The sequence below is a fragment of the Zootoca vivipara genome, chromosome 9, assembly GCF_965207765.1.
Source record: "Zootoca vivipara chromosome 9, rZooViv2.hap1.1, whole genome shotgun sequence".
Classification (NCBI taxonomy): domain Eukaryota; kingdom Metazoa; phylum Chordata; class Lepidosauria; order Squamata; family Lacertidae; genus Zootoca; species Zootoca vivipara.
Genome location: NC_142592.1, coordinates 27,333,264 through 27,349,082, shown reverse-complemented (window position 1 = coordinate 27,349,082; position 15,819 = coordinate 27,333,264). Strand labels below are relative to the sequence as shown.

General features: G+C 43.7%; 1 protein-coding gene across 1 annotated transcript in view; it reads left to right on the top strand.

Annotated features, from left to right (window-relative positions):
• The first annotated feature begins 601 nt into the window (after positions 1-601).
• The window catches only part of GRIP1 (glutamate receptor interacting protein 1), a 315,585-nt gene continuing 300,367 nt past the window's right edge, over positions 602-15,819 (top strand). Inside the window, exon 1 of the mRNA XM_088676455.1 lies at positions 602-865. Coding sequence (XP_088532581.1) covers positions 811-865 — 55 coding nt within the window. The 5' untranslated portion in view covers positions 602-810. The remainder of the gene's footprint in view (positions 866-15,819) is intronic.

Genomic DNA, 15,819 nt, shown 5'->3' with positions numbered 1-15,819 from the left:
TGGAAGAAGCAGGGAACTGTCTGTTCCCTTTCCGAGTGTTCACACGAGACCACGACGAGTGCCCACCACCGTGGGTGCCATTCGCCCCTTGAGCGTCGACTTCCCTCACGGCTGCGCGTGAGGAAAAAGAGAGCCTCGCCTCCCCTTCCCCTCAGCCAGGGTGTGCCTCCTCCTCCCTCGCCTGCCCGCCACCGAGCGAGGCGCCCCTCTCTTCTCCGGGAGACGCCTGTCGCCTTCCTGCCTCCCGCTCCTCGCCGAGTCTCTTTGTGGGGCCCCAGGGAGAGGAGCCCAGCGCGCCGCCGCCGCCGCTGTTCCTTCGCCCGCCCTTCTGCGCTCCCTCCCGCCATTGTGCAGCCGGCAACGCCAGCTCTCCCACCTGCTGGCGGCGGCGAGGCGAGCGACGCCCCCTCTCGCTTCCCATTCGCTCCCCATTCACCCTTCTGTGCGCGCGTATGTCCCCAGCTGAACCGGGGAGAGCCCCCTCCTCCTCCTCCGCCCCGCTCCGGAGCGTGCAGTGCCGCCACCTTGCCCTCCCTCTCTCGCTTCCTCCTCCTCCTCCTCCTCGTCGCGCGCTCCCCGAACTAAAAGGAGGCAGCTGTTCGGGCAGCGGCGGCTACGGCGGCGGCGCCTCCTCCTCGCTCCCGTTTCCAGCCGCGGCTGCCCTCGGGAGCCGCCACCGCTTTCCACCCCCAGGCGTGCAGCTCGGGGAATAGGAAGAGCTGCCGCCGCCTCAGACTGCAATGTGCGCCCTGCTGCCGCTGCTGCTCCTACTCCTGCCGCAGCAGCCCCAGCCGCAGCCCTGAAGGAGCCATGCCGGGCTGGAAGAAGACCATCCCCGTCTGCCTGCAAGCCGAGCAGGAGAGAGGTGGGTGAGCGCCACCCAGGCGCCGCGAGGGGGCTTCGGCGGCGGCGGCGCCGCGGCCGGCAAGGGGGGTGGGCTGAGTGAGGCAAGACCCCGCTCCCCGTCGCCCGCCGACCCTTCTCCCTCAGGTGCTCTCCGCCGAGCGCAGAGCCCTCCTCGTTCGGCTCCAGGAGGCGAGCGGGTGGCGGGAACGAGGTTGCCCCGTGAGCGGGGTGGGGGGAGTGTCTTGACAGAAAGCGGCACCTGAGGGCGGGAGGGGCCGGCACATCTTCCTCCTCCTCCTCCTGCTGGTCGTGCCGCGAGTGAACTTTGATTTGCCTGGCTGCTTATGCCCGTCTTGGGAGGGAAGAGGTGGTGGTTGGGCTTCCCTTCCAGGCAGACCCTCCATGGGGCCTGGCTTCTGTTTGTTCCGCCGGTATCCTTGGGATACGGAGAGACTTGGCGAAGTTTTTTTTTAGTTCCTGTTCTCTCCGGGGCTTCTTCCGTAGGGGAAAAGTGCCTCGCCTCTGCAGGGACGTTTTGGGTCCAGAGCAAGTGTGTGTGTGGTTTTTTGGGGGGGGGGGTGGGGTGGGGGGAGAAGAGCGCTGGAATGGATCTTTGCGCTGGTGGTGGGCAACAGTCGTGGAGAATGCAAAGTCTGGGCATGTCTACACAGTGTTGTTCTGGTGTTTTGCCTGAGGGGAGGGGTGGTGGCAGCAGGTGCTGCGAAGCAAGGGACCCATTCCCTGCAAGCCACGCAGCATTTGGCCAGAGATGTCAGCATGGCAAGCCATAGAGCCCCAGGGTCCAGCTGCAGGGAAAGGAGGGTGGGCCAGTGCCCGTCTCCCTGAGTGGCACTTTGAGTGGTCAAGCTGCGCCAACTCTGAACGTGGGGCTTTCTGAAAGAAGCAATGCCCTCATTTAGAGTAGCCTGTTTCTGTTAGAGCTGGTGCTTTTTTTTTAGACATTTACAGATCTGTACAGCAGGCAAGGAAGGGATGGCTTTTATTTCAGATAGTCCAGATCCTAAGGGTTTCTCTGTTATGCAAATATCATCAGAGAAAGCTGGTGAAGTAATACAGTACCCCCCCCCCCCCCAATCCCTGATATAAGGGGAATTGTTGTTTGGTATTCATATTCCAGCACCAGACAAAACTCTTGCTTTCAACTGCTCAGCCCCTCTGAACTTTTTCCTCATGTTGAGTGCTCACTGTTTTCATTAGACACTTTGGGGGAGTTTGCAGAGGGTTGATGCCATGATGGCTGTTATTGCTGCGCTTTGTATTTTATCCGTCTTAAAAAACCGCTGTTGCGGAAAGAAACACACCAGATTTTGTCAGAAATGGTATTCTGCACACACTTTCTCTCGAGTATGTTTGCAAAGCGACCATTCGCATCTCCACTGGTGGCTATGGGGCTTTTAGATCCCAAATTTAACCCTAATCAGTACCTGTGCTTACCAGCTTACCAAGTGCTCAGACGTAATTAGCTGATACACTCATCCTCAGGATAAGTTACAATTGCTGGAAGTCTGGAATTTGGAAAATACTCCTATAATTTATAGTTGTCCTGCATGATGGTATCAGAGATACATTTGTGGTTCTTGGGACATGGAGTAAAGGAGGTGGAGCAACAACTTTATAGAATGTTTGAGAGCTGTGGGATCCAGATAAGACTGTCAGTTTGCAGCAACCCAAAAAGGGGTTTTGCATGCCAATGTGGGCTTGTTTCGGGTACCGTTAAATATTGTTCCAACACAGTGGATTTGATGTTTCTGGTAACTTTTCAAATCCTTATAAATTCAGACTGCAGTTTTGTAATGAATTCAGAAGTTAGCTCTGTCACTTAACCCAGAAATTGTGTTTCTTATATTTGTGTGTATAATATTTGAGGGTGAGTGGTCTGATTTAGTCTGTTGTATGCTAGAATTCGCAGGCTTTCAAAATACATTACTGGGCAGAGTATAATGTACAGTTGCACACATTCTTCCATGGTAGAGTAGATATTTGGTTTGTAAGACTTGACTAATGATTTAGTAAAATGTATTGCACCACTGATTTCATTTTGTATGTATATGGGTACAGATCACTTACAATTCATTTTGTACAAGAGTAGCTAACAAATATTAAATATGAAGCTTCCTGAACTGCTCCAAAAAAAGATATGTTTAGCTCTGACTGGGGATAAAACATTCCTGGATGTACTTTAATCTTCATTGGTAAAGGACAATAGTATTCAAGTACACAATTCTCATTGGGTTTTTTTTGCACTGTTACGATAATTGAAATACAAGCATTCAAGTAACAAATAATTTACACGTTATCTCTTGTTACTGTTATAATAAACACCTTTGTAAAGCCAACATAGACTTGAATAAACTTCCATATTCTGGGGGGAAAGGTATATAAATTTCTGTATTGTCACACAGAGAGCTAACTCATTAAAATGCAGGAAAAGCCCCCCCCCCCGCGCGCTAAGCTCTGCATAGCAAATATGGCAAAACCAGAGAATAATTTCTGTGCATCAAAATCAGAGTCAGGAATGTGCCTTTAGATTTATCTCTCTCTCCCTGTTTTTGTAGTGTGCAGTGAACAATTTCCTTTGGTCGTCTTTTCTGCTTTGATGTTTTTCTGCACCAGTAGAGACGTTGCCTTGTAAACAGTTCTTATGCTTGTTTATTTAATTTGTATTTCTGTTCATAAGAGTTCAGCAAGCTCATTTTTACAAATTATTTATTGCTCTCTTATTTTCTTTTTCCATGGTGTAAATAAAAAAGCACTTTGAGTTTCTGAAGTAGAGTTCATTTTATATTGCTCTAGCTTAGCTAATCAATTTAGCACAACTTCAGTGCTTTTTCAGATTCAATTATCTCTCTTTGCTTCAGATGCAAGGAAAATGTTAAGTGATAAAAAAGTAATAATTGGTGTTGAATTAGGGTACAAAGGGACCACCAGATAAACACTTTAAACTCACTGGAGAAATGGCCAGTGTTGTAATGAAACGAAGGTGCATATTTAGTGTTTATTGTGGTGCTGACTTGGAAAGCAATTACAAGTACTGTACTGTATAGTTAAAATCTGATTCAAAGCCAGTTTGCTTATATCTCCCTCTGCTGTTGGTAGATAATATTTCTGTTCTGAAGTTCATTTTTTTCCCTGTGATTACTTTCAAAGAGTAACTGTTCCCTGTTTTGTGTGTTTATTTTGTGGATGTAAATAAATATACTGATGAACTGTAAAAAGGTTGGTATTTAACATACAGTGCTGTTTTGAAAGAGGTGATTTTTACATCCACTTCAACAGCTCGAATCTCCTAGATGAAGGTGGGCCAAATTGCATTTTCCTTCAAAAAACACTGGAAGGAACCCTAAATAATTCATCAGCCAACTTGAATTCCATAGGTTTTTCTCCTTAGTCACTTCTTTCATAAACTGCAACTTCTTATCTCTTTCTTTGCCTTGAAAAATTAACATGTGCTCCCATGCATTTATACCTCTCCTTTATGCACACTATAAGCCACAAAAAATGGAACACCCTAATAAGTAAAGAAGTATAGGAGCTCAATTCAGCAGGAGAAAAACATTCCTGTCTCCTTAGGTTTCAGTCTCCAACCTCATACCTGATTCCTGCTGCACCGGCCAACAATGCATCCTATTTCTCATCTCTTGCCCTTTCAATCTGTACTCCTAAACTCATGTAATAGGGAGTAACCCCTCATTTAACAAAATACAGTGGTACCTCCAGTTATGAACTTAATTTGTTCTGGAGGTCTGTTCTTAACCTGAGGCGTGCTTTCGATAATGGGGCCTTCCGCGTGACTTCCGCTTGCATCCGGGGCAAAGTTCGGTACCAGGAACATCTACTTCCAGGTTAGCGGAGCTTGTTACCAGAAGTGTTTGTAAGGAGGATGGTACGTAACATGAGGTTCCACTGTATTGGTATGCAAGAATCAGCTGGCTTATTACTTATTATGTTTACAACCTTACCTTTCCTCCAGAGAGCTGGAGTGCACAGTTCTCCCCGACCCCTTTTACCCTGACAACAAGCCTGTGAACTAGGTTAGATTGAGAGGCAGTGACTGGCTCGGGGCCATGGGTGCCATGTAGCGTGCATGGCCCTGGCACTGAAATTTGTGGGTGCCTGGCCCCTTCATGGAGAATTTTGTGGGTGTTCAGGCACCCAGGCCCCAGGGAGATAGCACCTATGAGGGTCGCTCAGTGCTATGAATATTGTCTACCCAGAAAGCTGCTTTTAACAGGGCAGGAGGAGGGCTGGTTTGAAAAGTTGGTGACCCTAGCAGTCACCCACCTAAATCATTTGGCGATGCTATCCCTTGTAAGAAACTTGTAGTATGCACTATCTGTGCAGGTCAGGCAATTTGAGCTATGTCAGCATAGCTCCTCTTTTTCAGGAAATCATGGTTGAAATCGGTTAAAATGCATAGGAAAGTAGCTTCATAGTAGAAACTAACCATGTGGCTGTTCTGCATTGTTGTTGTTTAGTTGTTTAGTCGTGTCCGACTCTTCGTGACCCCATGGACCATAGCACGCCAGGCACTCCTGTCTTCCACTGCCTCCCGCAGTTTGGTCAAACTCATGTTCGTAGCTTCGAGCTACTTTTCATGCTTAATAGTGTAGGAAGCATAGACTGCGGGGCACCAGAAACAGCTCTGCTGGTGCATGTGTGCACCCATGGATGTCAAATTGGCTCAGGATCTCACAGCCTAGATCAGGCAACTAGTGACATTTTTAATTTTATGTGTGAATTGGATAACTGCTGTTTCCATCATTTTAATTCTATGGTTTAAAAACATTGGAAATTATTTTAGCCTTTTTTTACTTTGTACAGTCAAGATTACACAAGTGATTATGTGGTGTTGTGTTTTTTGTAAAAGATTTGAGTTGTTGACTCTGTTGATTAATGACATTGTAATATAGCTACTGAAGTAAAACCTGTCACTTCAGAAATGGCATGTAAAAACCAACCAATGTAATATGATGTATCATTAAAATTCAGGGCATATTTTCCTCCAGATTTCTGCTTAAGCTGCTAAAGCAAATCCATTTATAAGCCACCTAAAACACTTTTGAGGTGACATATGAAAGGAAGAAGAAGGAAAGAAAGCATTTTTGGGTTGACACTCTTCAGTATTCCTTCCAATCAAGTTAAATGAAACCATTTTATGGGTTTCCTGTGTCAGCTTTACAGCTGATCATTTTTGACAGGAGTGGAGCGAACAATAAGCCTTGTTTATGGTTTGGAATTAGGACGGCATCACAAATGCAGAGCTTAGAATTAGGGTGAAGACCATTTTTAAAAGTTACATGTGAAGTTTAAATTACTTCTATAGCTCTCTGGTTTTAAATACTATTTTATGATTTAGCTATTCCTAACTTACCAGCTGCTACAATTGCTAAGCCATGTGCAGCCTGATACTATTTAAAATTAGATGCACCTAAACCCATTATTTCAATGGGCTTAGGCGTGTTCAGCTCTACATTGGGCTATTCAACTTCCTAGCAGCTCCTTTAACCCTGCTATCATTCACAACAGTTGCCGTCCTGAGAGCTGATGCCCCTCTCCCAAAGATATGTTCTGAACCTGTACACAAATTGTCTAGCAATGGTTGCATTTTGGTTATGAGTGCTTTACATACCATTATATTTAAAGGTTGAGGAAACACCAGTGTGCCCACATTGTACTTTTTTTTTAAAAAAAACACATTAAGTATGTTTTATTTATCCGTACGTTTATCACAAAAGAAAGGTTAAATTCTATTTACCTTATTTTCTCACACTTGCACAAAATAAAAGCTCGCACACTAATAGCAGGAGTCACACCCCTGCCTCTTTCCCCACTGGATGACAGCACTTGATGTGAAGGTAATATCCTCCAGGGAAGAGTGGAGGATAAAATACAAATTGTGAGAAATGGATGAACGCGGGGAGAGAGAGAGAGAGAGCACAAATTTATTTGTTTATTTGCAGAACCAAGCCACCACATTGAGACAAATTCTAGAAATATAACCAAAATAAAGCACCAAAATAAAGCACTTAAAAGACCATTTTGACAACCATATTGCTGTTGGGATGTGGTACATCTTCTGTGTGATAGGTGCCATGTCGCACCATTTATAGCTGTAAACAGACAGCATCTTTGTTGTGTGGACTACATGGTTACCTTCCTAGGCCAGTTTGGAAGTAACTGTATCATCCATTATTTCCTGTAGCTCTTGTGCATGGGCATTACAGTGGTACAGTGGTTTATGAACACAATTGGTTCCGGAAGTCTGTTCATAAACTGAAGCGTTCATAAACTGAAGCGAACTTTCCCATTGAAAGTAATGGAAAGTGGATTAATCCGTTCCAGACGGTCCGCGGAGTAACCGTTCATAAACTGAAGCGAACTTTTCCATTGAAAGTAATGGAAAGTGGATTAATCCGTTCCAGACGTGTCCGCGAAGTACTTAAACTGAAGCGTTCATAAACTGAAACATGGGTGTAATTGGTTCCGGAAGTCTGTTCATAAACTGAAGCGTTCATAAACTGAAGTGAACTTTCCCATTAAAAGTAATGGAAAGTGAATTAATCCATTCCAGATGGGTCCGCGGCGTTCATAAACCGAAAATTCATAAACCGAGGTGTTCATAAACCGAGGTTCCACTGTATTGTTGCACTGTTCCACATTTCCATGTGGAAGTGGTAGCCATCCCACAGTAGTAATTATTAAGCAGCTCTATGCTGTTTTGATATTAGGAGATTGCTTCATTTTGTACATGTTTATTACATACTTGAAAACACATGTGAGAGGTTCATTCCCGCTAACCCCACTCTCCCGCTGTTGACAAATGAGCAGGCCATAATCACATATAGTGCCTCAATTGAATATGCTGCTGGGGGACCAGCTGCTGTTCACGGGCCAACTCCAGCCCTTCATTCCATTACAAGACTTCCAACATGCAACATCAGCCACAATCCCCTTATATATTTCAATATATACTTGCAATGAAAACCAAGTTAACAAAATGACAGCTTAAACTTCACTGTAGAGCACAGGGAATGTTTGTGAGCACACAATTCACCATCAAATGGGAAGTAATATGTTTATCATTCATTTTGACACTACTACCTACATTCTAAGAAATGTAAATAATTTCTAATTCTGAGGTCCATTATTTTAAATTGTGATCTGAAACCCATTTGTTTAAAGTTTACAGTTTTAAATTCAAGAGCATCCTGGCAGATTTATGTGGGCCTTTCTTACTGTTGGTGTTTTCAGCTTAGGGGATGTCTGTAAATAAGTACAGCTGTACCTTGGTTGACGAATGCCTTGTGACTCGAACGTTTAGGTTCCCGAACGCCGCAAACCCGGATGTGAGTGTTCTGGTTTGCCAACGTTCTTTGGAACCTGAACATCTGATGTGGCAGATGCGGCTTCTGATGTTGTGCCTTGGGTTTCTGAACATTTTGGAAGTCAAACGGACTTCCAGAACTGATTCTGTTCGACTTCCGAGGTACCATTGTACAGTCCTTCATATTACTGCCCTCTTGAAAGGATCAAGCAGATAATAGGAAAAAGGTCTATGTTTGGTTTATCTTTCCCTGCCCCTAACTACAAACAGTTACTATGTTGATGAGAATATAAATCAAAGGAAAACCAGAAGACTTGTGACAAGGACTTTAACATATAGTATTTTGTTAGATTTCACATTTACATTTTCAGAACAGAAAGCCACATCACGGGTGAGTGTTTTCTTTAGCCTTGTGTTTTATCCATTATTTATTTATTTCACCAGCCAGAAAGAACTGATAGGAATGAATATACACCCCCCAGCGTCTTGCGAACCTTTTGTTGAAGACCAAAATGATTCCTACTCTAATGAGCAAGTCAGACAATAAAATTCTTGCTCACTGCAACTGCAACCAGCTGAAGCAGCACTTTTGATTTTAATAATAAAATAAATTTAGGAATGAGACATAAAGAATACTTGGTGAATAACAAACATTGAAATTTAAGCAATGTGGTATGAGATGCATCTTTGTCCAGTAAGAATATGTACAGCACATAAAAATATCCAGATGGAATATTGGATGCAACACTTTTATCTTTTAACAGAGGTCCTTCCATCTTAATTATAGGCCCTTAAATTTCAAATTGCAATCAGCAAAATAGTTAAATCATGTAGAGATTTAAACCTATGTGCAATTTATATTATTAAATTGACAGGATTAAGAGTACTGTTCAATTGTCATGAGTGCATCTAACACTGTACATAGATTTTATGGTCCAAAGCCAAGTTGATCTCTGTGCAAGAAGAAGCTAACTGACTTTAATTATTGGAAACGTGAGATAAGAATCCATGAGATGCAGTGTTCATCTCATCAGAGTAGACTATCAGACTCCATAGAATATTTGCAGTATCCAATATGTCATGCCCCATTTTTGTAGTGTGTAAGTTTTGCAGAGATGAATCAGGAGTGGGACAATATAAAACGTGTGCTTTTTGAGTGTTTTAATATAGATAATATATATTAAATAATAAGGGATGTGGGTGGCGCTGCGCTCTAAACCACTGAGCCTCTTGGGCTTGCCGATCAGAAGGTCGGCGGTTCGAAACCCCGCAACGGGGTGAGCTCCCATTGCTCTGTCCCTGCTCCTGCCAACCTAGCAGTTCGAAAGCACGCGAAAAAGTGCAAGTAGATAAATAGGTACCGCTCTGGCAGGAAGGTAAACGGCATTTCCATGCGCTGCTTTGGTTTCGGTGTTCTGTTGTGCAAGAAGCAACTTAGTCATGCTGGCCACATGACCCGGAAAAACTGTCTGCGGACAAACGCCTGCTCCTTCAGCCTGTAAAGTGAGATGACGCCGTAACCCCAGAGATGTCTGCAACTGGACTTAACTGTCAGGGGTCCTTTACCTTTAAATATAGATAATATTTTTAAGCATGCATAAACCAGAATCAACAGAAGTTTTTCTTTCAAGACACCAGCTTATGGATCTGACAGTGGTGTGGGATGTGTGGAAAGGGCAGGAGTGCAGCTCTGGGACTTTTCTTTTTTGAAATAGCAGGAGCAATTATGTTTTCTGGGTTGTTTTTTGCTGTGGCAAGTGAATGAAGTGATAATGAAGTTTCAATTTCTACTACAGTCGTACCTCGGTTCTCGAACTTAATCCATTCTGGGAGTCAGTTCAACTCCTGAAACCACTAGAAAACCAAGGCACGGCTTCCGATTGGCTGCAGGAGCTTCCTAAACCAGGTGCGTAGCAAGGGGGTGGGGGGCGGGCTGCGTGTGCGTTGTGACATCAACGCACGACGCATGTGTCAGGCCGCGTCGTGACATCACGACGCACGCGCCAGGGCGGACTGCATATGTACTGCCCTGGGCAGCCAAGCAGCACCGTTCATCACCATCCTGAACTCAAGCGGAAGCCGTGTCAGATGTTTGGCTTCCGAAAAACATTTGCAAACCAGAACACTTACTCCCGGGTTTGCGGTGTTCAGGAGCCATTATGTTCGACGACTGAGCCATTCGAGAACGAAGGTACCACTGTATTGGGAGAGGGAATGCTCTTGCCACTTTTGACTGAGAACATTGTAGCCACTCATATGTTAATGACTTGTACCAAAAAGAGGGTGCCAGCTCACAATACTGTACGAAATACTATTGATTCTGTGTCTCTGGATTCTGAAGCAGACAACTGTTTATCTGTCTCTGTAGCTGCATAATTATTTATATACTCCATTAGTCATGTAGCTGCAGGTGTATATACACAACAATCTGAATTCTTAGATGTTTTGTGGGGGGAAAGCAACAGAGAAGAGCAGGTGTTCTCTAATTTTCTAACCCCCCTTCCTGTGGCTTCACATTTCTGCCTTACTTGCTACCTCATGCACAAATGACACTTGTGGCTCCTTCATTGGAAAGTCTGAAAAGGGAAGACATCTATACTAGCACAGCTTTCCTTTGCCTTCTGTGTTTGTGAAGCTTGTCCTCTGGGAAAGAAAATCCTCACTCAAAAACACATGTGTGCCACTTCACAAGCAGACTGAACATGATCTTGCAATTCCTAAGCTGCCTGAAGCACATTCCAAATCAGAGGGGGGGGGAGGGGCTCTTCCTTCCATCAAGGGACAGGCTTTTCCCACCCTTTTGGGCTGCTTGCCTCTTCATTGCTCTGCCTTTCCCCATCCGCCTTCCCTTTTGTTTCTTTCCATCCTCTTCCCCCCTGCATCTTTCTCCTGGTGTGGCTGTGGCAGTTGCTGACAGGAGAGAAACCTGCCGGCATGTGGGGACACATCTTAAACTGATTTTTGAAAACCGGTTTAAGGCTACAATTAGCAAAAGATGCTTTCCTATCAAAATATGTTTGTTTTATTTATTGCATCTGTTCTGTGATCAGTAATATGTGACATTTCTCCTATTCTGTATTGTAGCTGTAATACACTGGAATGTGCACCTTAACTTTAATTTAAATTGGTGCACACTCTCCATATATTGATGAGAAAGTATAATGTCAAACTTTTCTTAGGTTTAGTACCCTATGTGAACTATTGAAAAGGATTTTTTTATTTTTTGGTATTGCTTTGGAAACAGTCCTGTCATTTCCATAATAGATCATTAGGGATTACATGATTGTAGCTGTAACACAATGCACTCTGCTTTGTTCACATATTTATAATGCTCACTTCTATTAATATCTGTCAATTAACAGGATTCTCTTCCTTCAGTCCTGATTCACATCAAGTATTTGTTGCATCAAAGGGCTTTTTAAACTTAAAACTGGATCTCTTTTTAAAAATACCACAAGGAATATGGATATCTTTTGATATCCACTTTGCGTAAGCAGATAATACAGGGTAAGAAAAATCCTGGTCTATTGTTCAGGATTAAACAGTGGGAGGAGATGTTGGGCAAGAATTAGGGAAGCCTGCAAAGTACTTCTGGTCTCTCTGCACATAGAAGTGAGCAGGGAGAGGAAAATGCAAACAGCCTCTTAGTATAGCATACTACACCACACGCAATAATAAAATATTTTTTGTGCCACAGTCCATAATACAGGCATGTCCCAGCAGACCCGTAGGACTTGATTTACCTGCTGCACCCCTTCCCCAGATTTGTTGAATTGTTTGCTGCTAATGCACCTCTTGCGTGTCGATGACCCGTCACCAGCGTGGAGCAAATAAGACACAAGGACACGTGGTTATAGGTTAATGGGTAAATTAAGGCCACAACTTTATTGGTTATAGCATGTGAGAGGTATTGGCTTAGGCATTGGACAGGAGCGGTGTGGAGCGGTGTGGAGACACTGAAAGGTTAACGAACACTGGGAGCAGCTTGTTGATGCAAATACAACTGGAAGCTTCCCCTGGCGTCACCAGGGGTCGTGCCATGAGCCTAACCCCAATAGGGCATTGGACGGGATCCACGACCGCCGGATCCCCTTAACGGGATACCCCTAGGAGGTAGGTGATGGCCTTAACCTGACCTCCAACACACAACACAGATACATCACATATTGAATAATCCAATGCCTAACCGCCACACAAAGAGGAAGATTTCCCGCCGCTGCAGCCTCTAAACGGAGCCAGACTCCGCCCCCCAGTGAGTCCTATTGGCTGGCTGAGGAGTATGACGCAGCGGCGGGGAAGGGCTGATGCAGGGGGCTGAACACGCCCCCTGCAGGTGCAGGAAATGGGTTCCGCCCGCAAAGCCTCACCTCTGTAAGGGAGGAGAGGTCTTCCTGAAACAGAAGAACTAAAGCTTTCTAGGAGCAAAGTAGGTTAGCAGCTGACAGTGTGTCGCACTAGTTCACATAACCAAGTTTAGCATTTATTTCCAGCCTAAAGTGACTGAAAAATACATGGTAGAGGTAGAAGATGACTGTATTGAAAGCCACCCTGAATTTGCAACAGATGAGGATCTTGAATGAGAGAACAAGTGTTCATGAATTTTTAAAAACTTCCATCCTGTTATGAAGAGATTTCATGTACAGTCACTGAAGGCGGTAAAACCAGCTGCCTGCTATGTTCACCTCTTTTCTTTTCTTTTACCTTCTCCTTGCATGGAGAGATCACCCTGTTGTTACTGTAGCCTCTGGAAACCTTTCTGCTGAGTCAGAAAAAGAGAGGTGGAGTTGGGAGGGAATATTTATTAGTTTAAGCTGTTGGCAAAGATGCTTTCCTTTGGGAAGGTGTTGGTGTCCAAAGGTTAGCAGGAGATAATCCTCACACTATCTGTTTTTGATTTTACGTTAAAATATTATTAAAAGGATTCCATAAACCTTCCTGAGTATAGAATAGTGAATTCAAAATGAATAAATCTTTCTACTATGGAGTTCCAGTGACATTCTTTTTTTGTAGTATCCTGCCCTTCATCCAAGACCTGAGGGCAGGTTACAACAGTAAAACACAAATAAACGTAGTTCATCTGTCCATATATTACTGTAGAGGCCAAATCTTAGGATTTAGAGGCCTGCTAAAAAAAAAGAACAGTTTTTTAACCTGGCACTTAAAAATAAACACTGTGCCAACAGGACCCGGGGGGGGGGGGCGAGGCAGGGGGAGTGCATTTCAAAACCAGGAAGGTGATGTTGAGAAGCGCCTCTGGAGAGTGCCAGATATTCACCATGTAGTGAAAACGTATCAAGCGTCTCCCTAGCAGATTTCAAATAAGAGGACAACATGAGGAGAAGCATTATATGTCCAGCCTCAGTAGCAAAAGGCAGAAGTAAAGGTCCTTGAGCTCCAGTGTTATACAGTCTTTAGCTGTCAGACCCATCAAAACTCTGGCGGTTGCATTTTGCACAAGTTCCAACCTCTGAATCATCTCCAAGAGCAGACCCATGTAGAGCACATTGCAGTAGTCTAAATGTGAGATGATGATGATTAGTTGTTGTTATTACTATTTATTGAATTTATATACCACCCTATACCTGGAGGTCTCAGGGCGGTTCACAGAACAAAATCAAAATATAAAACCACAAAATATATAATCAAAATCAAAACAACCCAATAACTCCCCTGCCCACCCCACCCCCCATTTTAAAATGGCATAGGATTACTACAGCAGGCAGTCCCTGTCCAGGAATTTTGGGTCTATGAACCGCAGTAAAGCGCTGTGTGTGGAATGGAAGTAGCTGGTGAACCACCTGAAGCTGAAAATATGCACACCGTGTCACCAAAAGTACCTGAGCATATAATCAAGAAGTATCCTCAGACTACAAACCTGGGTCCTTTGGGGGAGTGCAACCCTGTCCAAAACTGGCTACAGTGGAACCTTGGTTTTTGAACATAATCCAAAACTGAAAATCAAAGGGCTGTTGGCAAAATGAATGGTGAAAATGGAAAACGTGCCGCGGAAGCCGTTCCTCTTCCGAAAATCGTTTGGAAATGGAAACATTCACTTCCGGGTTGTTGGCATTTGGGTTCTGAAGCGTTTGACAACCGAGGTTCCACTGTACCACCTTAATTCTTGGACCTGGAAACTGTCTGTCCACAACATTTCTGTTTTGTTGGGATTCAGCTTCAGTTTTTTGACTCTCTTCCAGGCCTTTACTGCCTCCAGATACTTCACCTGCATGGTTTTATCAGATTCAGATGAGAAGGAGAAATTAGAGTTGGGTGTAATTAGAGTTGGTGATGTCTTGTTCCAAATCTGTATGCTTCCCTTGTGTTTTTCCCAGATTCCTCTATACCAGGCATCCCCAAACTTCGGCCCTCCAGATGTTTTGGACTACAATTCCCATCATCCCTGACCACTGGTCCTCTTAGCTAGGGATGATGGGAGTTGTAGGCCAAAACATCTGGAGGGCCGCAGTTTGGGGATGCCTGCTCTATACTGTACCAAAGTCTTGTTCTTCCAGGAAGAACTTACTATAGGCTGCCTGATTTATTTGAACCTCTTTTTATAAATAGGCTACAATTTGGAACAAGTAACTAAAGTTTGCTTCTCTAGCACTAAATAACCAGAGGTTTGGGGGAATGTACCAGACTGCTATCTGGGTCACAATTTCCTAGTAGGTGCATGGTAAAAGTGACTGAAGTTGTCTTTTTTTATTTTTTATTTGAATTATTTATACCTTGCTTCTCAGCTCTAATTTCCAAGATGGCTTACAACATAATTAAAACCAGCCACACAAAGTCGCAAACCAAACAAAAAGCTAATATGAAAAATCAACAGAGCAGCAAAGACAATAAATAAATAAATCTTGAACATTCAAAAGTAGTTTTTAAAGAGCGCCAAAGCATTTTTTTAACAGATCAGCAGAAAAAGTGAATAAGACCAATCAAAAGCCTGTATAAACAGAATAGTATCTTAAATTTGTGCTTGAAAGTCATCAAAGAAGATGCTGGCAATTTGATAGGGGGAGAGAATTCCACAGGTGTGTTACCATGACTGAAAAGGCTCTGTCCCTCATTGCCAACCCTCTCACCTCAGGAGGTGGGAGCCCTCTGACCAGTGCCTATGAAAAATATATTAATAGTTGAGCATATTCATGTAAGGCTATCCCATACTTCAGGTACTCTGGTCTCAAGTCACCAAGGACATTATAGGTCAAAACCAGCACCTTGAATTTTAAACTCAAGGAATGACATTTTAAGAGCAGCAAAAGAGATGCAAATTTGAAATGCACATCCTTATATTCTACTTACATGGTCCTTACATTGGCTATCCTCACATGAACTATTTGGAGTCGCAAATAAAATAAATAATTTTATTTGGAAAGGTGGAAAAAAGCACAAAAGTGGATTTGGTGAAGGCTAATTGGCACTCCCCCCCTCAATAAATGGCCTTTCCTATTCACTGTTTGAAGCAGTTTAGTGCAAATTTTCCCTTGTCTTTTTTATGGCTTTTCATGCATAAGAAAAAGTAAGGAGTTGAACAATATCCAGATGAAAATGAGCCCTATCTTCACCATTTTTAAAAAAATGAATATTTGAGCAGTTAGCGTTCCTACCCTTTTCACAGATCCATCTCT